The following is a 20,580-nucleotide window of genomic DNA, read 5'->3' as shown; positions in this document are numbered from 1 at the left end:
CCAGAAAAAGTTTAACAAATTCTTATTTTACTTTGAGAAATAGTCAAGAGTTATATCAAAATCAGTAATTGAAATTTGTCAATTCACGCACCAAATACTGTGGAATGTCCCATTAAAAACACAAGTAATTAAAATTGAGGATACAGATTTTGAGAAATTATGAGAAAAGTTCTAAACTGTAGTTCAATATTTTAGTGCAAGTTTCAATCAATCCCAATCATTATATAATTAGCGAATATTGTTTATACATTGTGAAAACTTTGGAGGAAAAAGTCCATAATTTAAATAAAGAAGCAATTATTATTCTAACTTATACGAGTTGGGTGCATCCATTTAACTATTAACAATTTTAACTTTACATTAATAATAATATGGTGCCTCTCCTGTGTGCACTCTCAAATGTCTTTTCAAATTCCCATTTTGTTTAAATTTCTTCCCACAATATTCACATTCATATGGTGTTTCTCCTGTGTGTACTCTCAAATGCGTTTTCAAATCCCCATTGTGTTTAAATTTCTTTCCACAATATTCACATTCATATGGTGTCTCTCCTGTGTGTACTCTCAAATGCGTTTTTAAATGCCCACCTTGTTGAAATTTCTTTCCACAATGTTTACATTCATATGGTGTTTCTCCTGTGTGTACTCTCAAGTGTTTTTTCAAATTCCCATTTGTTTTACATTTCTTCCCACAATGTTCACATTCATATGGTGTCTCTCCTGTGTGTATCCTCAAATGCGTTTTCAAATGCCCACTTTGTTTAAATTTCTTCCCACAATGTTCACATTCATGTGGTTTCTCTCCCGTGTGTATTCTCAAATGGTTGTCCAAATGATGATTTTGTTTAAATTTCTTCCCACAATGATCGCATTCATATTGCGTCTCTCCTCTTTGTGTTTTCACATTCTTCCAACAATGTTTAGTTTCATTTGTTGTTTGTTCGTCTTCTTGTTTGTCAACTCTCACTAGTGTTTTAAAATCATCTTCGGATAGCATGTTCTCTTGTTCACATTTTAACTCTTCTGTCCATGTGTGATATATTCCTAAATGAACCTTCAAAACACTGAATTCAAATTTATCTCCACAATGCTCACATTTATATTTCATGGTGTTGGTGTTCAATTCCATAATTCAGTATTGTGAAACCGTTTAATGGAATTTACAGTATGTTTAAATTATTATTGTGTTTAAAAAGTTGATATAAAGTATATTTAGTTCAAAAAATGACTGTTAAGTTTCTTGATGTTTCAATCAATATACTTTGATAGTCATCAGGATAGAAAATGCCGAAAGTCCAGGAAACTGGAAATATAAGTGAAATTGGGTGGGACTGGTGTGAAAGACAAAAAAAGGATAAAGAAAGGTTAACAATGGATGGAAAGAGCATTGTTTCTAAGAAGAGGTGTGAACAGCAAAGTGAGACATACTACTAGGCCTAGCTAAAAGCATAATAGGCCTAGGCCAAGAGCTCGTAACACCGGTTGAGTCAAGAAACCTCATCGTTACAGGCCTGGGACCGTCACTTACCAGAAGAGTACCGAACTTCTCATTCGTGTCTTTTCAGAGACACTACTTGAACAAAAGAGAAATAATATAGCAAAATGACTTTTTTTTAAACTAAATATCGTTCAATTGCTGCTATAATATATTTAAAGATGTATTGTTCCCCAAAAACATGAACAATTAACATTAATTAAATCAGACTTTAAATATGTTATTTTGTAGTTTTAGTAAAGTTAATCACTTTCGTAGAAAAAAACGAAACAAAATAATGTTTTCACTTATAAAATGACAAAATAAATGGTTAAATTTAACCTAAAACCTATTGGCTGACAGCCAATTTGATCATTTTTTGCTTTAAATTACAGTTTTTTTTTCAGGTAAATACATTTTTTTTCGATTCAACTTTTGGTCAAAATGGTTAACAATATGTTACATTAAAATGGCATATTCAGCAATATATTTGTTAAGAATTATTTTTTCAGGGGGACAATAAAATAAATATAAGCAAGGAGCTTTCTCCATGTCCTAAAGCTAAAAATAAGATATGAATTAGGCCTGTTTTTGTATTATACTACATAAATATTATATTACTGAGTAAGATATACAAACAGTATTAAGTAATAGTATTCCGATTTTAAAACTAATCTGTGTGTTAGATTTTGCTGAAAAAAACTAAGATTATTTTTAGATTTCATCATTCACTAAGTACTTGTGTGGTATATGATTAATTTTCCATATCTAGTCTTCGTTACACAGTGCACATGGGTCGTTATGTGCAATGTTTTCATTATTTCTACAACGTACTACTAGACCTAAAAAATAAAATGAATATCATTTACCACAAAGTACTATTTACACGGCTGCGTGCTTCAACAAATATAAAAATATGCATGTTATCTGTTTTGTGGGAGAACATTTATTAGTTAGAATCGTACGTACAGTTGGTTTTGCAATCGATAATATATATCAAATTCATTCATTCATTTTAAAGTTTTTGTAATCGTACATTGTTAACTTTCACAGCTTTTCATGCTTAAGCTAGGCGTGGCCGAAACAAGTTAAGCCCATGCGCATGGTCAACAGCCAATAGGACTACAATTGTACCCTCAGGAAGCCCTCATTTGCATATCTCGGTGTATAAGAAATAAGCTTGTTTAACAACTAGTCACTTCAATTTTCTCATAGTACATTAAAATTGTGAAGCATGCCACCAAAAACCTCAGGAAAAGCTGCTAAAAAAGCCGGTAAAGCTAAAGCCGTAAGAGCAACAGACAAGAAAAGAAAACGTAAGCTACAGTATTTACATCTACAAGGTATTAAAGCAAGTTCACCCGGACACTGGTATCTCAAGTAGAGCCATGGGAATCATGAACAGTTTCGTGAACGATATTTTCGAACGCATTGCAGGAGAAGCATCTCGTCTTGCTCACTACAACAAGAAATCTACCATCACCAGCAGGGAAGTCCAGACCGCTGTCCGTCTTTTGCTTCCCGGTGAATTGGCAAAACATGCCGTTTCTGAGGGTACCAAGGCTGTCACTAAATACACCAGCTCCAAGTAGTCTCCATGTTGCTACTTCTCAAACCGAACGGCTCTTTTCAGAGCCACCACTTGTCTAAAAAGAGATTTATTTGCAATTCGTTTGTGTATTTGTCTTTTCTATTGCACTTGAATATAATAATTACTCATACTCCAAGGCTGTTAATAGCTTTTCTATGAAAGGTTTATTTTTAATTTCCGTATAATCTTGAATTCGTTACTTGGTGCCTTCATTAATTGGAAATTGAGGGATATCTTACTGCAATTTGTGTATGAGCGGTCGATTCTGTCATTTTCTTCTTCAGATAGAATATTCTAAATAATGCTACATTCTTCCAGTATATCTTTAATACACATCTGTATTTTCTGATATAGACAACAATTTCAGAAGTCCATCAACAAAATTGTATTCTATACACATTGTTTGTTACCATCTAAGATCTCCATACAAACGTAGGGTAGAGACCGTTATGATTAAACGATTATACTGAATATTAATGAATAATCTATCAGAGAGAGAAAAAAAAATTTTTTTTTTAATACAACACACGCAAACCCAGATGATGCGTTTGACGGGCATCATTAACATCGAATTTTGACAATTATTCATAAAACAACATTACAAATAAAACAATTAGACATTTCTTTAAGGTCATTTAAGTTTTACTTTTCTATTATATTTGAGCAATTCGCTATATGAATGTTTGTCTTAACCCGGACCTTCTGCCTAGATATATATATTTTTTGTCTGTACTATATAGTCTGTTAATTTTAGTTGTAACTTGGTGTGATGTTGGTAGTCTTTTGTTTTTTTAGTAGGAATGTACATTGTATTTCTCTTTTTTATTGTTATATTTTGTTTCTTTGGACGCACCTTAACAAGTTGAAGTGTGCCACTGATAAAAAAAAAAATTCCAGTGCCAAATAAATTGTTATTGTTAATTATAATATATCGATGTACTTTACAAAGTTATATAAAGTCTAAACTAAAAACACTTTCGTAGAGCTACTGTCACTACCTACAACTTTAATTCCCGTATTATATATATAATCAAAATAAAGACAAAGAGTAACACACTAATCATTTTTATCTAGTCACACAAAGCCTAATTTTTCAATTCCCGCCCTCCTATGAATAAAGCGTTAACAATTGTCGTTGGCGCCAAAGCCCGTGATTGGCCAATTCAATCCCAGGTTTCCGAGAGGGTGTATTGAATAGACTATTTAAATCGTGGTAAATGTTAATTTGGTATCATTTTCGATATAGTATTCCGAAATACTGTACAAGCTATAATAAAAAAAAAATGTCTGGACGTGGTAAAGGAGGCAAAGCTAAAGGAAAGGCCAAGAGCCGATCAAGCCGTGCTGGACTTCAATTCCCAGTCGGTCGTGTTCACCGATTTTTACGAAAGGGTAACTATGCATCCCGGGTCGGTGCTGGTGCTCCAGTCTACATGGCTGCTGTACTTGAGTATTTGACTGCTGAAATCTTAGAATTGGCCGGTAACGCTGCACGTGATAACAAGAAAAGCAGAATTATCCCTCGTCATCTGCAACTTGCCATCCGGAATGACGAAGAATTAAACCGTCTTCTCGGAAGTGTGACCATTGCACAGGGAGGTGTATTGCCAAACATCCAGGCTGTACTTCTACCAAAGAAGACTCAAACCAAAACCAAGTAAATCATCAAAGCAACCATATTTTTTCAAACCAAACGGCTCTTTTCAGAGCCACCAAAATACACAAAGAGACTTGATTTGTGATCTTTTCTTTATAAATGTTTATAACTGTAGAATACCTGGCCTCAGTTAATAATATTATACAATGTTACAACATTTCTAAAATTGGTCGTAGTTACTTTTTTGATTCTACAAACTAATATTTTGCCATTAGGTATCACATATTCAGTATGCGTTTACGACAACTTTATTCAATTCATTTAACTATTAATTAAATTAATTCTGCCTTTAAAACCAAAGGTCAGATACATATCCATCTATACGTTTTAATATTAGAATTGTTCAATATGGAATAAATGCTGTCATCAAAAACATAATTAGCCATTATAAATATTAAAAAAAAATAAAGAATTGAAAATTGTCAGTGCTTATTATAAAAATATGAATCTAAGCCGAACATGTCTATCAAGTCTCCTAAGAGGCCAAAGGCAAATAAGCCGAAAGTTAAAAAGGCATCAAAGAAGGTCGCCAAGAAGTGAATTAATACTAATTTCAAACCAAACGGCTTTTTTTCAGAGCCACCATGTGTATAAAAGGGATTTATTTGCATTTTATTTCTTTAGTTTCCAAATCTTGTTTTTCACTTTGAATATTATTAATATCTCTATTATATTTACGTTTATAGAAAACTTTAAAATTTGTACAGATATTTGTATTACCTTTTAATACTTATTTTACCTGTAGTGCTGAAATTAAAGCGTCGAGTTTCTTCGTCGTGAAAGAAACATCACTATATATATCAAAATAATAACTAATAATTTAATTGAAATAATGACTCATAACATATTCCTTTTTCTTATTTTTTTTTCATAATTTACTGTGCTGTTGATTGACTATTTATATATATAAAAGAGTAGTCCTTTTATTTAATATTATTTTATTTTGCAACAGACAAACAACGATGATTTTATTGACCCTTGCACTTACATACATTTGTTCAGTTTTATTCTTTACGATCATTGTATATATAGTTTCGATGGTGGACGACTGACCCAATTTTTCTAGAGACATTTATGTTATTGACGAAATGCCAATTGACATAATTCCAGTTGAGCAACGTCCGCACAAAGCGTATAAATACTCCGGCATTTTGACAGTTTCCACACATTTCGAATAATTCTGAGTGATTCTGAATATCGATTAAACATGTCTGGAAGAGGTAAAGGTGGAAAGGGACTTGGAAAAGGAGGCGCCAAACGTCATCGTAAGGTTTTGCGTGATAACATCCAAGGCATCACAAAACCAGCTATCCGTCGTCTTGCACGTCGTGGTGGTGTCAAGCGTATTTCTGGTCTTATCTACGAAGAAACCCGTGGTGTACTAAAAGTATTTCTCGAGAATGTCATCCGAGATGCTGTAACATACACTGAACACGCCAAGAGAAAGACCGTCACCGCCATGGATGTCGTCTACGCCCTGAAGAGACAAGGCCGAACTCTATACGGATTCGGTGGATAAACTGTTCTCGATGCTTTTGCAAAACAAAAGGCTCTTTTCAGAGCCACCAGTTGAACCAAAAAGAGATTTATTTGTTTTTCTTTATTTCAATTTTGTAATATAATTCAATAATTATAAATAATCCATTCATTTTTCAGAAATGTATTGATTATTAAAATGTATAATAATAGAAAACCCTTTTAGAGACAAATACTCACAAATAACAAAGGTATTGTGGTAGCATTTACATTTTATGGTATTTTAACCTATATAGGCCTATGTAAAATAAAAGTAGTAACGCGGTAATAATTGATTTAGCACGAATTCGGACGATTCCTCCCGCTTCTAAAAGTTACGTAATGAGTAACATTTTCTATATTTAAACAAAATACATACGAAATAGCGCCATATATGCCTTTGTTAACATAAAGAGTCACACGTAGAAGAAAAACACGCCTCATATATAAATGAGGCGTGTTAGAATTAGAATAACTTTCTTTCTTTTTTTAAATCATAATTATGTGTAAAATGCTTCACTCTCCTTGATTTAAATTGTATTCACTTCTTTTGTGTTCTTTATTTTGATGATTAAAAACTTTTTCGAGAGATTAGAATGCGGACGTGTGCTAAGGTACACAATATTGTGCCCAATCAGATGACGTTTTCTTTATATGCTTTAGTCAATTATATCCTTATAAACAACTCCAATTGGAAATGTAAGTATCATTTCGATTTCTTTTTTAGAGAGTAGAGAATGGCACGTACAAAGCAAACTGCTCGTAAATCTACTGGAGGCAAAGCTCCACGAAAACAACTTGCTACCAAGGCGGCACGAAAGAGTGCACCAGCCACCGGTGGAGTCAAGAAACCTCATCGTTACAGGCCTGGAACCGTCGCTCTTCGTGAGATTCGCCGTTACCAGAAGAGTACCGAACTTCTCATTCGCAAGCTCCCATTCCAACGTCTTGTCCGTGAAATCGCACAAGACTTTAAGACAGATCTTCGATTCCAGAGCTCTGCTGTTATGGCTCTGCAAGAGGCTAGCGAAGCATACCTGGTCGGTCTTTTCGATTATGCCCAAAGACATCCAATTAGCCCGTCGTATCCGTGGAGAGCGTGCCTAACGCCGTTTCGTATCTTCATTTTCAAACCAAAAGGCTCTTTTCAGAGCCACTACTTGAACAAAAGAGAAATAATATAGCAAGATGTCTTTTTTTTTATAACTAAATATCATTCAATTGCTGCTATAATATATTTAAAGATGTATTGTTCCCCAAAAACATGAAAAAAGTAACATTAATTAAATCAGACTTTGAATATGTTATTTTGTAGTTTTAGTAAAGTTAATCACTTTCGTAGAAAAAAACGAAACAAAATAATGTTTTCACTTATAAAATGACAAAATAAATGGTTAAATTCAACCTATTACAAGCAGTATTAACTAATAGTATTCCGACTTTAAAACTAATACATCTTTAATAAATATAAGCAAGGAGCTTTCTTCATGTCCTAAAGCTAAAAATAAGATAAATAAGGCCTGTTTTTGTATTATACCATCTACATAATTATTATATTACTGAGTAAGATATACAAATAGTATTAAGTAATAGTATTCCGACTTTAAAACTAATCTGTGTGTTAGATTTTGCTAAAAGATTATTTTTAGATTTCATCATTCACTAAGTACTTGTGTGGTATATGATTAATTTTCCATATCTAGTCTTCGTTACACAGTGCACATGGGTCGTTATGTGCAATGTTTTCATTATTTCTACAACGTACTACTAGACCCAAAAAATAAAATGAATATCATTTTCCACAAAGTACTATTTACACGGCTGCGCGCTTCAACAAATATAAAAATACGCATGTTATTTGTTTTGTGGGAGAACATTTATTAAGTAGAATCGTACGTACAGTTGGTTTTGCAATCGATAATATACATCAAATTCATTCATTCATTTTAAAGTTTTTGTAATCGTACATTGTTAACTTTCACAGCTTTTCATGCTTAAGCTAGGCGTGGCCGAAACAAGTTAAACCCATGCGCGTGGTCAACAGCCAATAGGACTACAATTGTACCCTTAGGAAGCCCTCATTTGCATATCTCCGTGTATAAGAAATAAGCTTGTTTAACAACTAGTCACTTCAATTTTCTCATAGTACATTAAAATTGTGAAGCATGCCACCAAAAACCTCAGGGAAAGCTGCTAAAAAAGCCGGTAAAGCTAAAGCCGTAAGAGCAACAGACAAGAAAAGAAAACGTAAGCGAAAAGAAAGCTACAGTATTTACATCTACAAGGTATTGAAGCAAGTTCACCCGGACACTGGTATCTCAAGTAGAGCTATGGGAATCATGAACAGTTTCGTGAACGATATTTTCGAACGCATTGCAGGAGAGGCATCTCGTCTTGCTCACTACAACAAGAAATCTACCATCACCAGCAGGGAAGTCCAGACCGCTGTCCGTCTTTTGCTTCCCGGTGAATTGGCAAAACATGCCGTTTCTGAGGGTACCAAGGCTGTCACTAAATACACCAGCTCCAAGTAGTCTCCATTTTGCTACTTCTCAAACCGAACGGCTCTTTTCAGAGCCACCACTTGTCTAAAAAGAGATTTATTTGCAATTCGTTTGTGTATTTGTCTTTTCTATTGCACTTGAATATAATAATTACTCATACTCCAAGACTGTTAATAGCTTTTCTATGAAAGGTTTATTTTTAATTTCCGTATAATCTTGAATTCGTTACTTGGTGCCTTCATTAATTGGAAATTGAGGGATATCTTACTGCAATTCTGTCATTTTCTTCTTCAGATAAAATATTCTAAATAATGCTACATTCTTCCAGTATATCTTTAATACACATCTGTATTTTCTGATATAGACAACAATTTCAGAAGTCCATCAACAAAATTGTATTCTATACACATTGTTTGTTACCATCTAAGATCTCCATACAAACGTAGGGTAGAGACCGTTATGATTAAACGATTATACTGAATATTAATGAATAATCTATCAGAGAGAGAAAAAAAAAATTTTTTTTTTTAATACAACACACGCAAACCCAGATGATGCGTTTGACGGGCATCATTAACATCGAATTTTGACAATTATTCATAAAACAACATTACAAATAAAACAATTAGACATTTCTTTAAGGTCATTTAAGTTTTACTTTTCTATTATATTTGAGCAATTCGCTATATGAATGTTTGTCTTAACCCGGACCTTCTGCCTAGATATATATATTTTTTGTCTGTACTATATAGTCTGTTAATTTTAGTTGTAACTTGGTGTGATGTTGGTAGTCTTTTGTTTTTTTAGTAGGAATGTACATTCCCATTTTTGTATTTCTCTTTTTTATTGTTATATTTTGTTTCTTTGGACGCACGCAGAAAAAAAATTCCAGTGCCAAATAAATTGTTATTGTTAATTATAATATATCGATGTACTTTACAAAGTTATATAAAGTCTAAACTAAAAACACTTTCGTAGAGCTACTGTCACTACCTACAACTTTAATTCCCGTATTATATATATAATCAAAATAAAGACAAAGAGTAACACACTAATCATTTTTATCTAGTCACACAAAGCCTAATTTTTCAATTCCCGCCCTCCTATGAATAAAGCGTTAACAATTGTCGTTGGCGCCAAAGCCCGTGATTGGCCAATTCAATCCCAGGTTTCCGAGAGGGTGTATTGAATAGACTATTTAAATCGTGGTAAATGTTAATTTGGTATCATTTTCGATATAGTATTCCGAAATACTGTACAAGCTATAATAAAAAAAAAATGTCTGGACGTGGTAAAGGAGGCAAAGCTAAAGGAAAGGCCAAGAGCCGATCAAGCCGTGCTGGACTTCAATTCCCAGTCGGTCGTGTTCACCGATTTTTACGAAAGGGTAACTATGCATCCCGGGTCGGTGCTGGTGCTCCAGTCTACATGGCTGCTGTACTTGAGTATTTGACTGCTGAAATCTTAGAATTGGCCGGTAACGCTGCACGTGATAACAAGAAAAGCAGAATTATCCCTCGTCATCTGCAACTTGCCATCCGGAATGACGAAGAATTAAACCGTCTTCTCGGAAGTGTGACCATTGCACAGGGAGGTGTATTGCCAAACATCCAGGCTGTACTTCTACCAAAGAAGACTCAAACCAAAACCAAGTAAATCATCAAAGCAACCATATTTTTTCAAACCAAACGGCTCTTTTCAGAGCCACCAAAATACACAAAGAGACTTGATTTGTGATCTTTTCTTTATAAATGTTTATAACTGTAGAATACCTGGCCTCAGTTAATAATATTATACAATGTTACAACATTTCTAAAATTGGTCGTAGTTACTTTTTTGATTCTACAAACTAATATTTTGCCATTAGGTATCACATATTCAGTATGCGTTTACGACAACTTTATTCAATTCATTTAACTATTAATTAAATTAATTCTGCCTTTAAAACCAAAGGTCAGATACATATCCATCTATACGTTTTAATATTAGAATTGTTCAATATGGAATAAATGCTGTCATCAAAAACATAATTAGCCATTATAAATATTTAAAAAAAATAAAGAATTGAAAATTGTCAGTGCTTATTATAAAAATATGAATCTAAGCCGAACATGTCTATCAAGTCTCCTAAGAGGCCAAAGGCAAATAAGCCGAAAGTTAAAAAGGCATCAAAGAAGGTCGCCAAGAAGTGAATTAATACTAATTTCAAACCCAACGGCTTTTTTTCAGAGCCACCATGTGTATAAAAGGGATTTATTTGCATTTTATTTCTTTAGTTTCCAAATCTTGTTTTTCACTTTGAATATTATTAATATCTCTATTATATTTACGTTTATAGAAAACTTTAAAATTTGTACAGATATTTGTATTACCTTTTAATACTTATTTTACCTGTAGTGCTGAAATTAAAGCGTCGAGTTTCTTCGTCGTGAAAGAAACATCACTATATATATCAAAATAATAACTAATAATTTAATTGAAATAATGACTCATAACATATTCCTTTTTCTTATTTTTTTTTCATAATTTACTGTGCTGTTGATTGACTATTTATATATATAAAAGAGTAGTCCTTTTATTTAATATTATTTTATTTTGCAACAGACAAACAACGATGATTTTATTGACCCTTGCACTTACATACATTTGTTCAGTTTTATTCTTTACGATCATTGTATATATAGTTTCGATGGTGGACGACTGACCCAATTTTTCTAGAGACATTTATGTTATTGACGAAATGCCAATTGACATAATTCCAGTTGAGCAACGTCCGCACAAAGCGTATAAATACTCCGGCATTTTGACAGTTTCCACACATTTCGAATAATTCTGAGTGATTCTGAATATCGATTAAACATGTCTGGAAGAGGTAAAGGTGGAAAGGGACTTGGAAAAGGAGGCGCCAAACGTCATCGTAAGGTTTTGCGTGATAACATCCAAGGCATCACAAAACCAGCTATCCGTCGTCTTGCACGTCGTGGTGGTGTCAAGCGTATTTCTGGTCTTATCTACGAAGAAACCCGTGGTGTACTAAAAGTATTTCTCGAGAATGTCATCCGAGATGCTGTAACATACACTGAACACGCCAAGAGAAAGACCGTCACCGCCATGGATGTCGTCTACGCCCTGAAGAGACAAGGCCGAACTCTATACGGATTCGGTGGATAAACTGTTCTCGATGCTTTTGCAAAACAAAAGGCTCTTTTCAGAGCCACCAGTTGAACCAAAAAGAGATTTATTTGTTTTTCTTTATTTCAATTTTGTAATATAATTCAATAATTATAAATAATCCATTCATTTTTCAGAAATGTATTGATTATTAAAATGTATAATAATAGAAAACCCTTTTAGAGACAAATACTCACAAATAACAAAGGTATTGTGGTAGCATTTACATTTTATGGTATTTTAACCTATATAGGCCTATGTAAAATAAAAGTAGTAACGCGGTAATAATTGATTTAGCACGAATTCGGACGATTCCTCCCGCTTCTAAAAGTTACGTAATGAGTAACATTTTCTATATTTAAACAAAATACATACGAAATAGCGCCATATATGCCTTTGTTAACATAAAGAGTCACACGTAGAAGAAAAACACGCCTCATATATAAATGAGGCGTGTTAGAATTAGAATAACTTTCTTTCTTTTTTTAAATCATAATTATGTGTAAAATGCTTCACTCTCCTTGATTTAAATTGTATTCACTTCTTTTGTGTTCTTTATTTTGATGATTAAAAACTTTTTCGAGAGATTAGAATGCGGACGTGTGCTAAGGTACACAATATTGTGCCCAATCAGATGACGTTTTCTTTATATGCTTTAGTCAATTATATCCTTATAAACAACTCCAATTGGAAATGTAAGTATCATTTCGATTTCTTTTTTAGAGAGTAGAGAATGGCACGTACAAAGCAAACTGCTCGTAAATCTACTGGAGGCAAAGCTCCACGAAAACAACTTGCTACCAAGGCGGCACGAAAGAGTGCACCAGCCACCGGTGGAGTCAAGAAACCTCATCGTTACAGGCCTGGAACCGTCGCTCTTCGTGAGATTCGCCGTTACCAGAAGAGTACCGAACTTCTCATTCGCAAGCTCCCATTCCAACGTCTTGTCCGTGAAATCGCACAAGACTTTAAGACAGATCTTCGATTCCAGAGCTCTGCTGTTATGGCTCTGCAAGAGGCTAGCGAAGCATACCTGGTCGGTCTTTTCGATTATGCCCAAAGACATCCAATTAGCCCGTCGTATCCGTGGAGAGCGTGCCTAACGCCGTTTCGTATCTTCATTTTCAAACCAAAAGGCTCTTTTCAGAGCCACTACTTGAACAAAAGAGAAATAATATAGCAAGATGTCTTTTTTTATAACTAAATATCATTCAATTGCTGCTATAATATATTTAAAGATGTATTGTTCCCCAAAAACATGAAAAAAGTAACATTAATTAAATCAGACTTTGAATATGTTATTTTGTAGTTTTAGTAAAGTTAATCACTTTCGTAGAAAAAAACGAAACAAAATAATGTTTTCACTTATAAAATGACAAAATAAATGGTTAAATTCAACCTATTACAAGCAGTATTAACTAATAGTATTCCGACTTTAAAACTAATACATCTTTAATAAATATAAGCAAGGAGCTTTCTTCATGTCCTAAAGCTAAAAATAAGATAAATAAGGCCTGTTTTTGTATTATACCATCTACATAATTATTATATTACTGAGTAAGATATACAAATAGTATTAAGTAATAGTATTCCGACTTTAAAACTAATCTGTGTGTTAGATTTTGCTAAAAGATTATTTTTAGATTTCATCATTCACTAAGTACTTGTGTGGTATATGATTAATTTTCCATATCTAGTCTTCGTTACACAGTGCACATGGGTCGTTATGTGCAATGTTTTCATTATTTCTACAACGTACTACTAGACCCAAAAAATAAAATGAATATCATTTTCCACAAAGTACTATTTACACGGCTGCGCGCTTCAACAAATATAAAAATACGCATGTTATTTGTTTTGTGGGAGAACATTTATTAAGTAGAATCGTACGTACAGTTGGTTTTGCAATCGATAATATACATCAAATTCATTCATTCATTTTAAAGTTTTTGTAATCGTACATTGTTAACTTTCACAGCTTTTCATGCTTAAGCTAGGCGTGGCCGAAACAAGTTAAACCCATGCGCGTGGTCAACAGCCAATAGGACTACAATTGTACCCTTAGGAAGCCCTCATTTGCATATCTCCGTGTATAAGAAATAAGCTTGTTTAACAACTAGTCACTTCAATTTTCTCATAGTACATTAAAATTGTGAAGCATGCCACCAAAAACCTCAGGGAAAGCTGCTAAAAAAGCCGGTAAAGCTAAAGCCGTAAGAGCAACAGACAAGAAAAGAAAACGTAAGCGAAAAGAAAGCTACAGTATTTACATCTACAAGGTATTGAAGCAAGTTCACCCGGACACTGGTATCTCAAGTAGAGCTATGGGAATCATGAACAGTTTCGTGAACGATATCTTCGAACGCATTGCAGGAGAGGCATCTCGTCTTGCTCACTACAACAAGAAATCTACCATCACCAGCAGGGGAGTCCAGACCGCTGTCCGTCTTTTGCTTCCCGGTGAATTGGCAAAACATGCCGTTTCTGAGGGTACCAAGGCTGTCACTAAATACACCAGCTCCAAGTAGTCTCCATTTTGCTACTTCTCAAACCGAACGGCTCTTTTCAGAGCCACCACTTGTCTAAAAAGAGATTTATTTGCAATTCGTTTGTGTATTTGTCTTTTCTATTGCACTTGAATATAATAATTACTCATACTCCAAGACTGTTAATAGCTTTTCTATGAAAGGTTTATTTTTAATTTCCGTATAATCTTGAATTCGTTACTTGGTGCCTTCATTAAATGGAAATTGAGGGATATCTTACTGCAATTCTGTCATTTTCTTCTTCAGATAAAATATTCTAAATAATGCTACATTCTTCCAGTATATCTTTAATACACATCTGTATTTTCTGATATAGACAACAATTTCAGAAGTCCATCAACAAAATTGTATTCTATACACATTGTTTGTTACCATCTAAGATCTCCATACAAACGTAGGGTAGAGACCGTTATGATTAAACGATTATACTGAATATTAATGAATAATCTATCAGAGAGAGAAAAAAAAAATTTTTTTTTTTAATACAACACACGCAAACCCAGATGATGCGTTTGACGGGCATCATTAACATCGAATTTTGACAATTATTCATAAAACAACATTACAAATAAAACAATTAGACATTTCTTTAAGGTCATTTAAGTTTTACTTTTCTATTATATTTGAGCAATTCGCTATATGAATGTTTGTCTTAACCCGGACCTTCTGCCTAGATATATATATTTTTTGTCTGTACTATATAGTCTGTTAATTTTAGTTGTAACTTGGTGTGATGTTGGTAGTCTTTTGTTTTTTTAGTAGGAATGTACATTCCCATTTTTGTATTTCTCTTTTTTATTGTTATATTTTGTTTCTTTGGACGCACGCAGAAAAAAAATTCCAGTGCCAAATAAATTGTTATTGTTAATTATAATATATCGATGTACTTTACAAAGTTATATAAAGTCTAAACTAAAAACACTTTCGTAGAGCTACTGTCACTACCTACAACTTTAATTCCCGTATTATATATATAATCAAAATAAAGACAAAGAGTAACACACTAATCATTTTTATCTAGTCACACAAAGCCTAATTTTTCAATTCCCGCCCTCCTATGAATAAAGCGTTAACAATTGTCGTTGGCACCAAAGCCCGTGATTGGCCAATTCAATCCCAGGTTTCCGAGAGGGTGTATTGAATAGACTATTTAAATCGTGGTAAATGTTAATTTGGTATCATTTTCGATATAGTATTCCGAAATACTGTACAAGCTATAATAAAAAAAAAATGTCTGGACGTGGTAAAGGAGGCAAAGCTAAAGGAAAGGCCAAGAGCCGATCAAGCCGTGCTGGACTTCAATTCCCAGTCGGTCGTGTTCACCGATTTTTACGAAAGGGTAACTATGCATCCCGGGTCGGTGCTGGTGCTCCAGTCTACATGGCTGCTGTACTTGAGTATTTGACTGCTGAAATCTTAGAATTGGCCGGTAACGCTGCACGTGATAACAAGAAAAGCAGAATTATCCCTCGTCATCTGCAACTTGCCATCCGGAATGACGAAGAATTAAACCGTCTTCTCGGAAGTGTGACCATTGCACAGGGAGGTGTATTGCCAAACATCCAGGCTGTACTTCTACCAAAGAAGACTCAAACCAAAACCAAGTAAATCATCAAAGCAACCATATTTTTTCAAACCAAACGGCTCTTTTCAGAGCCACCAAAATACACAAAGAGACTTGATTTGTGATCTTTTCTTTATAAATGTTTATAACTGTAGAATACCTGGCCTCAGTTAATAATATTATACAATGTTACAACATTTCTAAAATTGGTCGTAGTTACTTTTTTGATTCTACAAACTAATATTTTGCCATTAGGTATCACATATTCAGTATGCGTTTACGACAACTTTATTCAATTCATTTAACTATTAATTAAATTAATTCTGCCTTTAAAACCAAAGGTCAGATACATATCCATCTATACGTTTTAATATTAGAATTGTTCAATATGGAATAAATGCTGTCATCAAAAACATAATTAGCCATTATAAATATTTAAAAAAAATAAAGAATTGAAAATTGTCAGTGCTTATTATAAAAATATGAATCTAAGCCGAACATGTCTATCAAGTCTCCTAAGAGGCCAAAGGCAAATAAGCCGAAAGTTAAAAAGGCATCAAAGAAGGTCGCCAAGAAGTGAATTAATACTAATTTCAAACCCAACGGCTTTTTTTCAGAGCCACCATGTGTATAAAAGGGATTTATTTGCATTTTATTTCTTTAGTTTCCAAATCTTGTTTTTCACTTTGAATATTATTAATATCTCTATTATATTTACGTTTATAGAAAACTTTAAAATTTGTACAGATATTTGTATTACCTTTTAATACTTATTTTACCTGTAGTGCTGAAATTAAAGCGTCGAGTTTCTTCGTCGTGAAAGAAACATCACTATATATATCAAAATAATAACTAATAATTTAATTGAAATAATGACTCATAACATATTCCTTTTTCTTATTTTTTTTTCATAATTTACTGTGCTGTTGATTGACTATTTATATATATAAAAGAGTAGTCCTTTTATTTAATATTATTTTATTTTGCAACAGACAAACAACGATGATTTTATTGACCCTTGCACTTACATACATTTGTTCAGTTTTATTCTTTACGATCATTGTATATATAGTTTCGATGGTGGACGACTGACCCAATTTTTCTAGAGACATTTATGTTATTGACGAAATGCCAATTGACATAATTCCAGTTGAGCAACGTCCGCACAAAGCGTATAAATACTCCGGCATTTTGACAGTTTCCACACATTTCGAATAATTCTGAGTGATTCTGAATATCGATTAAACATGTCTGGAAGAGGTAAAGGTGGAAAGGGACTTGGAAAAGGAGGCGCCAAACGTCATCGTAAGGTTTTGCGTGATAACATCCAAGGCATCACAAAACCAGCTATCCGTCGTCTTGCACGTCGTGGTGGTGTCAAGCGTATTTCTGGTCTTATCTACGAAGAAACCCGTGGTGTACTAAAAGTATTTCTCGAGAATGTCATCCGAGATGCTGTAACATACACTGAACACGCCAAGAGAAAGACCGTCACCGCCATGGATGTCGTCTACGCCCTGAAGAGACAAGGCCGAACTCTATACGGATTCGGTGGATAAACTGTTCTCGATGCTTTTGCAAAACAAAAGGCTCTTTTCAGAGCCACCAGTTGAACCAAAAAGAGATTTATTTGTTTTTCTTTATTTCAATTTTGTAATATAATTCAATAATTATAAATAATCCATTCATTTTTCAGAAATGTATTGATTATTAAAATGTATAATAATAGAAAACCCTTTTAGAGACAAATACTCACAAATAACAAAGGTATTGTGGTAGCATTTACATTTTATGGTATTTTAACCTATATAGGCCTATGTAAAATAAAAGTAGTAACGCGGTAATAATTGATTTAGCACGAATTCGGACGATTCCTCCCGCTTCTAAAAGTTACGTAATGAGTAACATTTTCTATATTTAAACAAAATACATACGAAATAGCGCCATATATGCCTTTGTTAACATAAAGAGTCACACGTAGAAGAAAAACACGCCTCATATATAAATGAGGCGTGTTAGAATTAGAATAACTTTCTTTCTTTTTTTAAATCATAATTATGTGTAAAATGCTTCACTCTCCTTGATTTAAATTGTATTCACTTCTTTTGTGTTCTTTATTTTGATGATTAAAAACTTTTTCGAGAGATTAGAATGCGGACGTGTGCTAAGGTACACAATATTGTGCCCAATCAGATGACGTTTTCTTTATATGCTTTAGTCAATTATATCCTTATAAACAACTCCAATTGGAAATGTAAGTATCATTTCGATTTCTTTTTTAGAGAGTAGAGAATGGCACGTACAAAGCAAACTGCTCGTAAATCTACTGGAGGCAAAGCTCCACGAAAACAACTTGCTACCAAGGCGGCACGAAAGAGTGCACCAGCCACCGGTGGAGTCAAGAAACCTCATCGTTACAGGCCTGGAACCGTCGCTCTTCGTGAGATTCGCCGTTACCAGAAGAGTACCGAACTTCTCATTCGCAAGCTCCCATTCCAACGTCTTGTCCGTGAAATCGCACAAGACTTTAAGACAGATCTTCGATTCCAGAGCTCTGCTGTTATGGCTCTGCAAGAGGCTAGCGAAGCATACCTGGTCGGTCTTTTCGATTATGCCCAAAGACATCCAATTAGCCCGTCGTATCCGTGGAGAGCGTGCCTAACGCCGTTTCGTATCTTCATTTTCAAACCAAAAGGCTCTTTTCAGAGCCACTACTTGAACAAAAGAGAAATAATATAGCAAGATGTCTTTTTTTATAACTAAATATCATTCAATTGCTGCTATAATATATTTAAAGATGTATTGTTCCCCAAAAACATGAAAAAAGTAACATTAATTAAATCAGACTTTGAATATGTTATTTTGTAGTTTTAGTAAAGTTAATCACTTTCGTAGAAAAAAACGAAACAAAATAATGTTTTCACTTATAAAATGACAAAATAAATGGTTAAATTCAACCTATTACAAGCAGTATTAACTAATAGTATTCCGACTTTAAAACTAATACATCTTTAATAAATATAAGCAAGGAGCTTTCTTCATGTCCTAAAGCTAAAAATAAGATAAATAAGGCCTGTTTTTGTATTATACCATCTACATAATTATTATATTACTGAGTAAGATATACAAATAGTATTAAGTAATAGTATTCCGACTTTAAAACTAATCTGTGTGTTAGATTTTGCTAAAAGATTATTTTTAGATTTCATCATTCACTAAGTACTTGTGTGGTATATGATTAATTTTCCATATCTAGTCTTTGTTACACAGTGCACATGGGTCGTTATGTGCAATGTTTTCATTATTTCTACAACGTACTACTAGACCCAAAAAATAAAATGAATATCATTTTCCACAAAGTACTATTTACACGGCTGCGCGCTTCAACAAATATAAAAATACGCATGTTATTTGTTTTGTGGGAGAACATTTATTAAGTAGAATCGTACGTACAGTTGGTTTTGCAATCGATAATATACATCAAATTCATTCATTCATTTTAAAGTTTTTGTAATCGTACATTGTTAACTTTCACAGCTTTTCATGCTTAAGCTAGGCGTGGCCGAAACAAGTTAAACCCATGCGCGTGGTCAACAGCCAATAGGACTACAATTGTACCCTTAGGAAGCCCTCATTTGCATATCTCCGTGTATAAGAAATAAGCTTGTTTAACAACTAGTCACTTCAATTTTCTCATAGTACATTAAAATTGTGAAGCATGCCACCAAAAACCTCAGGGAAAGCTGCTAAAAAAGCCGGTAAAGCTAAAGCCGTAAGAGCAACAGACAAGAAAAGAAAACGTAAGCGAAAAGAAAGCTACAGTATTTACATCTACAAGGTATTGAAGCAAGTTCACCCGGACACTGGTATCTCAAGTAGAGCTATGGGAATCATGAACAGTTTCGTGAACGATATCTTCGAACGCATTGCAGGAGAGGCATCTCGTCTTGCTCACTACAACAAGAAATCTACCATCACCAGCAGGGGAGTCCAGACCGCTGTCCGTCTTTTGCTTCCCGGTGAATTTGCAAAACATGCCGTTTCTGAGGGTACCAAGGCTGTCACTAAATACACCAGCTCCAAGTAGTCTCCATTTTGCTACTTCTCAAACCGAACGGCTCTTTTCAGAGCCACCACTTGTCTAAAAAGAGATTTATTTGCAATTCGTTTGTGTATTTGTCTTTTCTATTGCACTTGAATATAATAATTACTCATACTCCAAGACTGTTAATAGCTTTTCTATGAAAGGTTTATTTTTAATTTCCGTATAATCTTGAATTCGTTACTTGGTGCCTTCATTAAATGGAAATTGAGGGATATCTTACTGCAATTCTGTCATTTTCTTCTTCAGATAAAATATTCTAAATAATGCTACATTCTTCCAGTATATCTTTAATACACATCTGTATTTTCTGATATAGACAACAATTTCAGAAGTCCATCAACAAAATTGTATTCTATACACATTGTTTGTTACCATCTAAGATCTCCATACAAACGTAGGGTAGAGACCGTTATGATTAAACGATTATACTGAATATTAATGAATAATCTATCAG

General features: G+C 33.7%; 10 protein-coding genes and 4 pseudogenes across 10 annotated transcripts in view; 13 read left to right on the top strand and 1 right to left on the bottom strand.

Moving 5' to 3' along the window:
• LOC144844692 (uncharacterized) overlaps positions 1-20,580 on the bottom strand; it is a 276,862-nt gene that overhangs the window by 212,721 nt on the left and 43,561 nt on the right. The window lies entirely within an intron of this gene.
• LOC144845399 (histone H2B, gonadal-like) lies at positions 2,489-3,065 on the top strand (annotated as a pseudogene).
• LOC144845323 (histone H2A-like) lies at positions 4,348-4,741 on the top strand. The gene has a single exon (XM_078702614.1). The coding sequence runs from the start codon at positions 4,348-4,350 to the stop codon at positions 4,723-4,725; it is 378 nt and encodes a 125-aa protein (XP_078558740.1). The 3' UTR covers positions 4,726-4,741.
• Positions 5,608-6,636, top strand: LOC144845261 (histone H4). Its single transcript, XM_078702486.1, has one exon. It carries the CDS (start codon positions 5,929-5,931, stop codon positions 6,238-6,240), a length of 312 nt encoding a protein of 103 aa, XP_078558612.1. The 5' UTR covers positions 5,608-5,928; the 3' UTR covers positions 6,241-6,636.
• On the top strand, positions 6,974-7,343 carry LOC144845183 (histone H3-like; annotated as a pseudogene).
• On the top strand, positions 8,042-8,770 carry LOC144845093 (histone H2B, gonadal-like). The gene has a single exon (XM_078702276.1). It carries the CDS (start codon positions 8,402-8,404, stop codon positions 8,768-8,770), a length of 369 nt encoding a protein of 122 aa, XP_078558402.1. The 5' UTR covers positions 8,042-8,401.
• Positions 10,019-10,412, top strand: LOC144845005 (histone H2A-like). Its single transcript, XM_078702160.1, has one exon. It carries the CDS (start codon positions 10,019-10,021, stop codon positions 10,394-10,396), a length of 378 nt encoding a protein of 125 aa, XP_078558286.1. The 3' UTR covers positions 10,397-10,412.
• LOC144844906 (histone H4) lies at positions 11,279-12,086 on the top strand. Its single transcript, XM_078702051.1, has one exon. It carries the CDS (start codon positions 11,600-11,602, stop codon positions 11,909-11,911), a length of 312 nt encoding a protein of 103 aa, XP_078558177.1. The 5' UTR covers positions 11,279-11,599; the 3' UTR covers positions 11,912-12,086.
• On the top strand, positions 12,645-13,014 carry LOC144844816 (histone H3-like; annotated as a pseudogene).
• LOC144844738 (histone H2B, gonadal-like) lies at positions 13,711-14,439 on the top strand. The gene has a single exon (XM_078701823.1). It carries the CDS (start codon positions 14,071-14,073, stop codon positions 14,437-14,439), a length of 369 nt encoding a protein of 122 aa, XP_078557949.1. The 5' UTR covers positions 13,711-14,070.
• Positions 15,688-16,081, top strand: LOC144844655 (histone H2A-like). Its single transcript, XM_078701705.1, has one exon. The coding sequence runs from the start codon at positions 15,688-15,690 to the stop codon at positions 16,063-16,065; it is 378 nt and encodes a 125-aa protein (XP_078557831.1). The 3' UTR covers positions 16,066-16,081.
• On the top strand, positions 16,948-17,755 carry LOC144844574 (histone H4). Its single transcript, XM_078701584.1, has one exon. It carries the CDS (start codon positions 17,269-17,271, stop codon positions 17,578-17,580), a length of 312 nt encoding a protein of 103 aa, XP_078557710.1. The 5' UTR covers positions 16,948-17,268; the 3' UTR covers positions 17,581-17,755.
• Positions 18,314-18,683, top strand: LOC144844491 (histone H3-like; annotated as a pseudogene).
• Positions 19,362-20,108, top strand: LOC144844411 (histone H2B, gonadal-like). The gene has a single exon (XM_078701348.1). It carries the CDS (start codon positions 19,740-19,742, stop codon positions 20,106-20,108), a length of 369 nt encoding a protein of 122 aa, XP_078557474.1. The 5' UTR covers positions 19,362-19,739.

This window comes from Antedon bifida, chromosome 1 (genome assembly GCF_963402885.1).
Source record: "Antedon bifida chromosome 1, ecAntBifi1.1, whole genome shotgun sequence".
NCBI lineage: Eukaryota > Metazoa > Echinodermata > Crinoidea > Comatulida > Antedonidae > Antedon > Antedon bifida.
The sequence above is the reverse complement of the archived record's forward strand: the minus strand, read 5'-3'. Positions and strand labels throughout refer to the sequence as shown.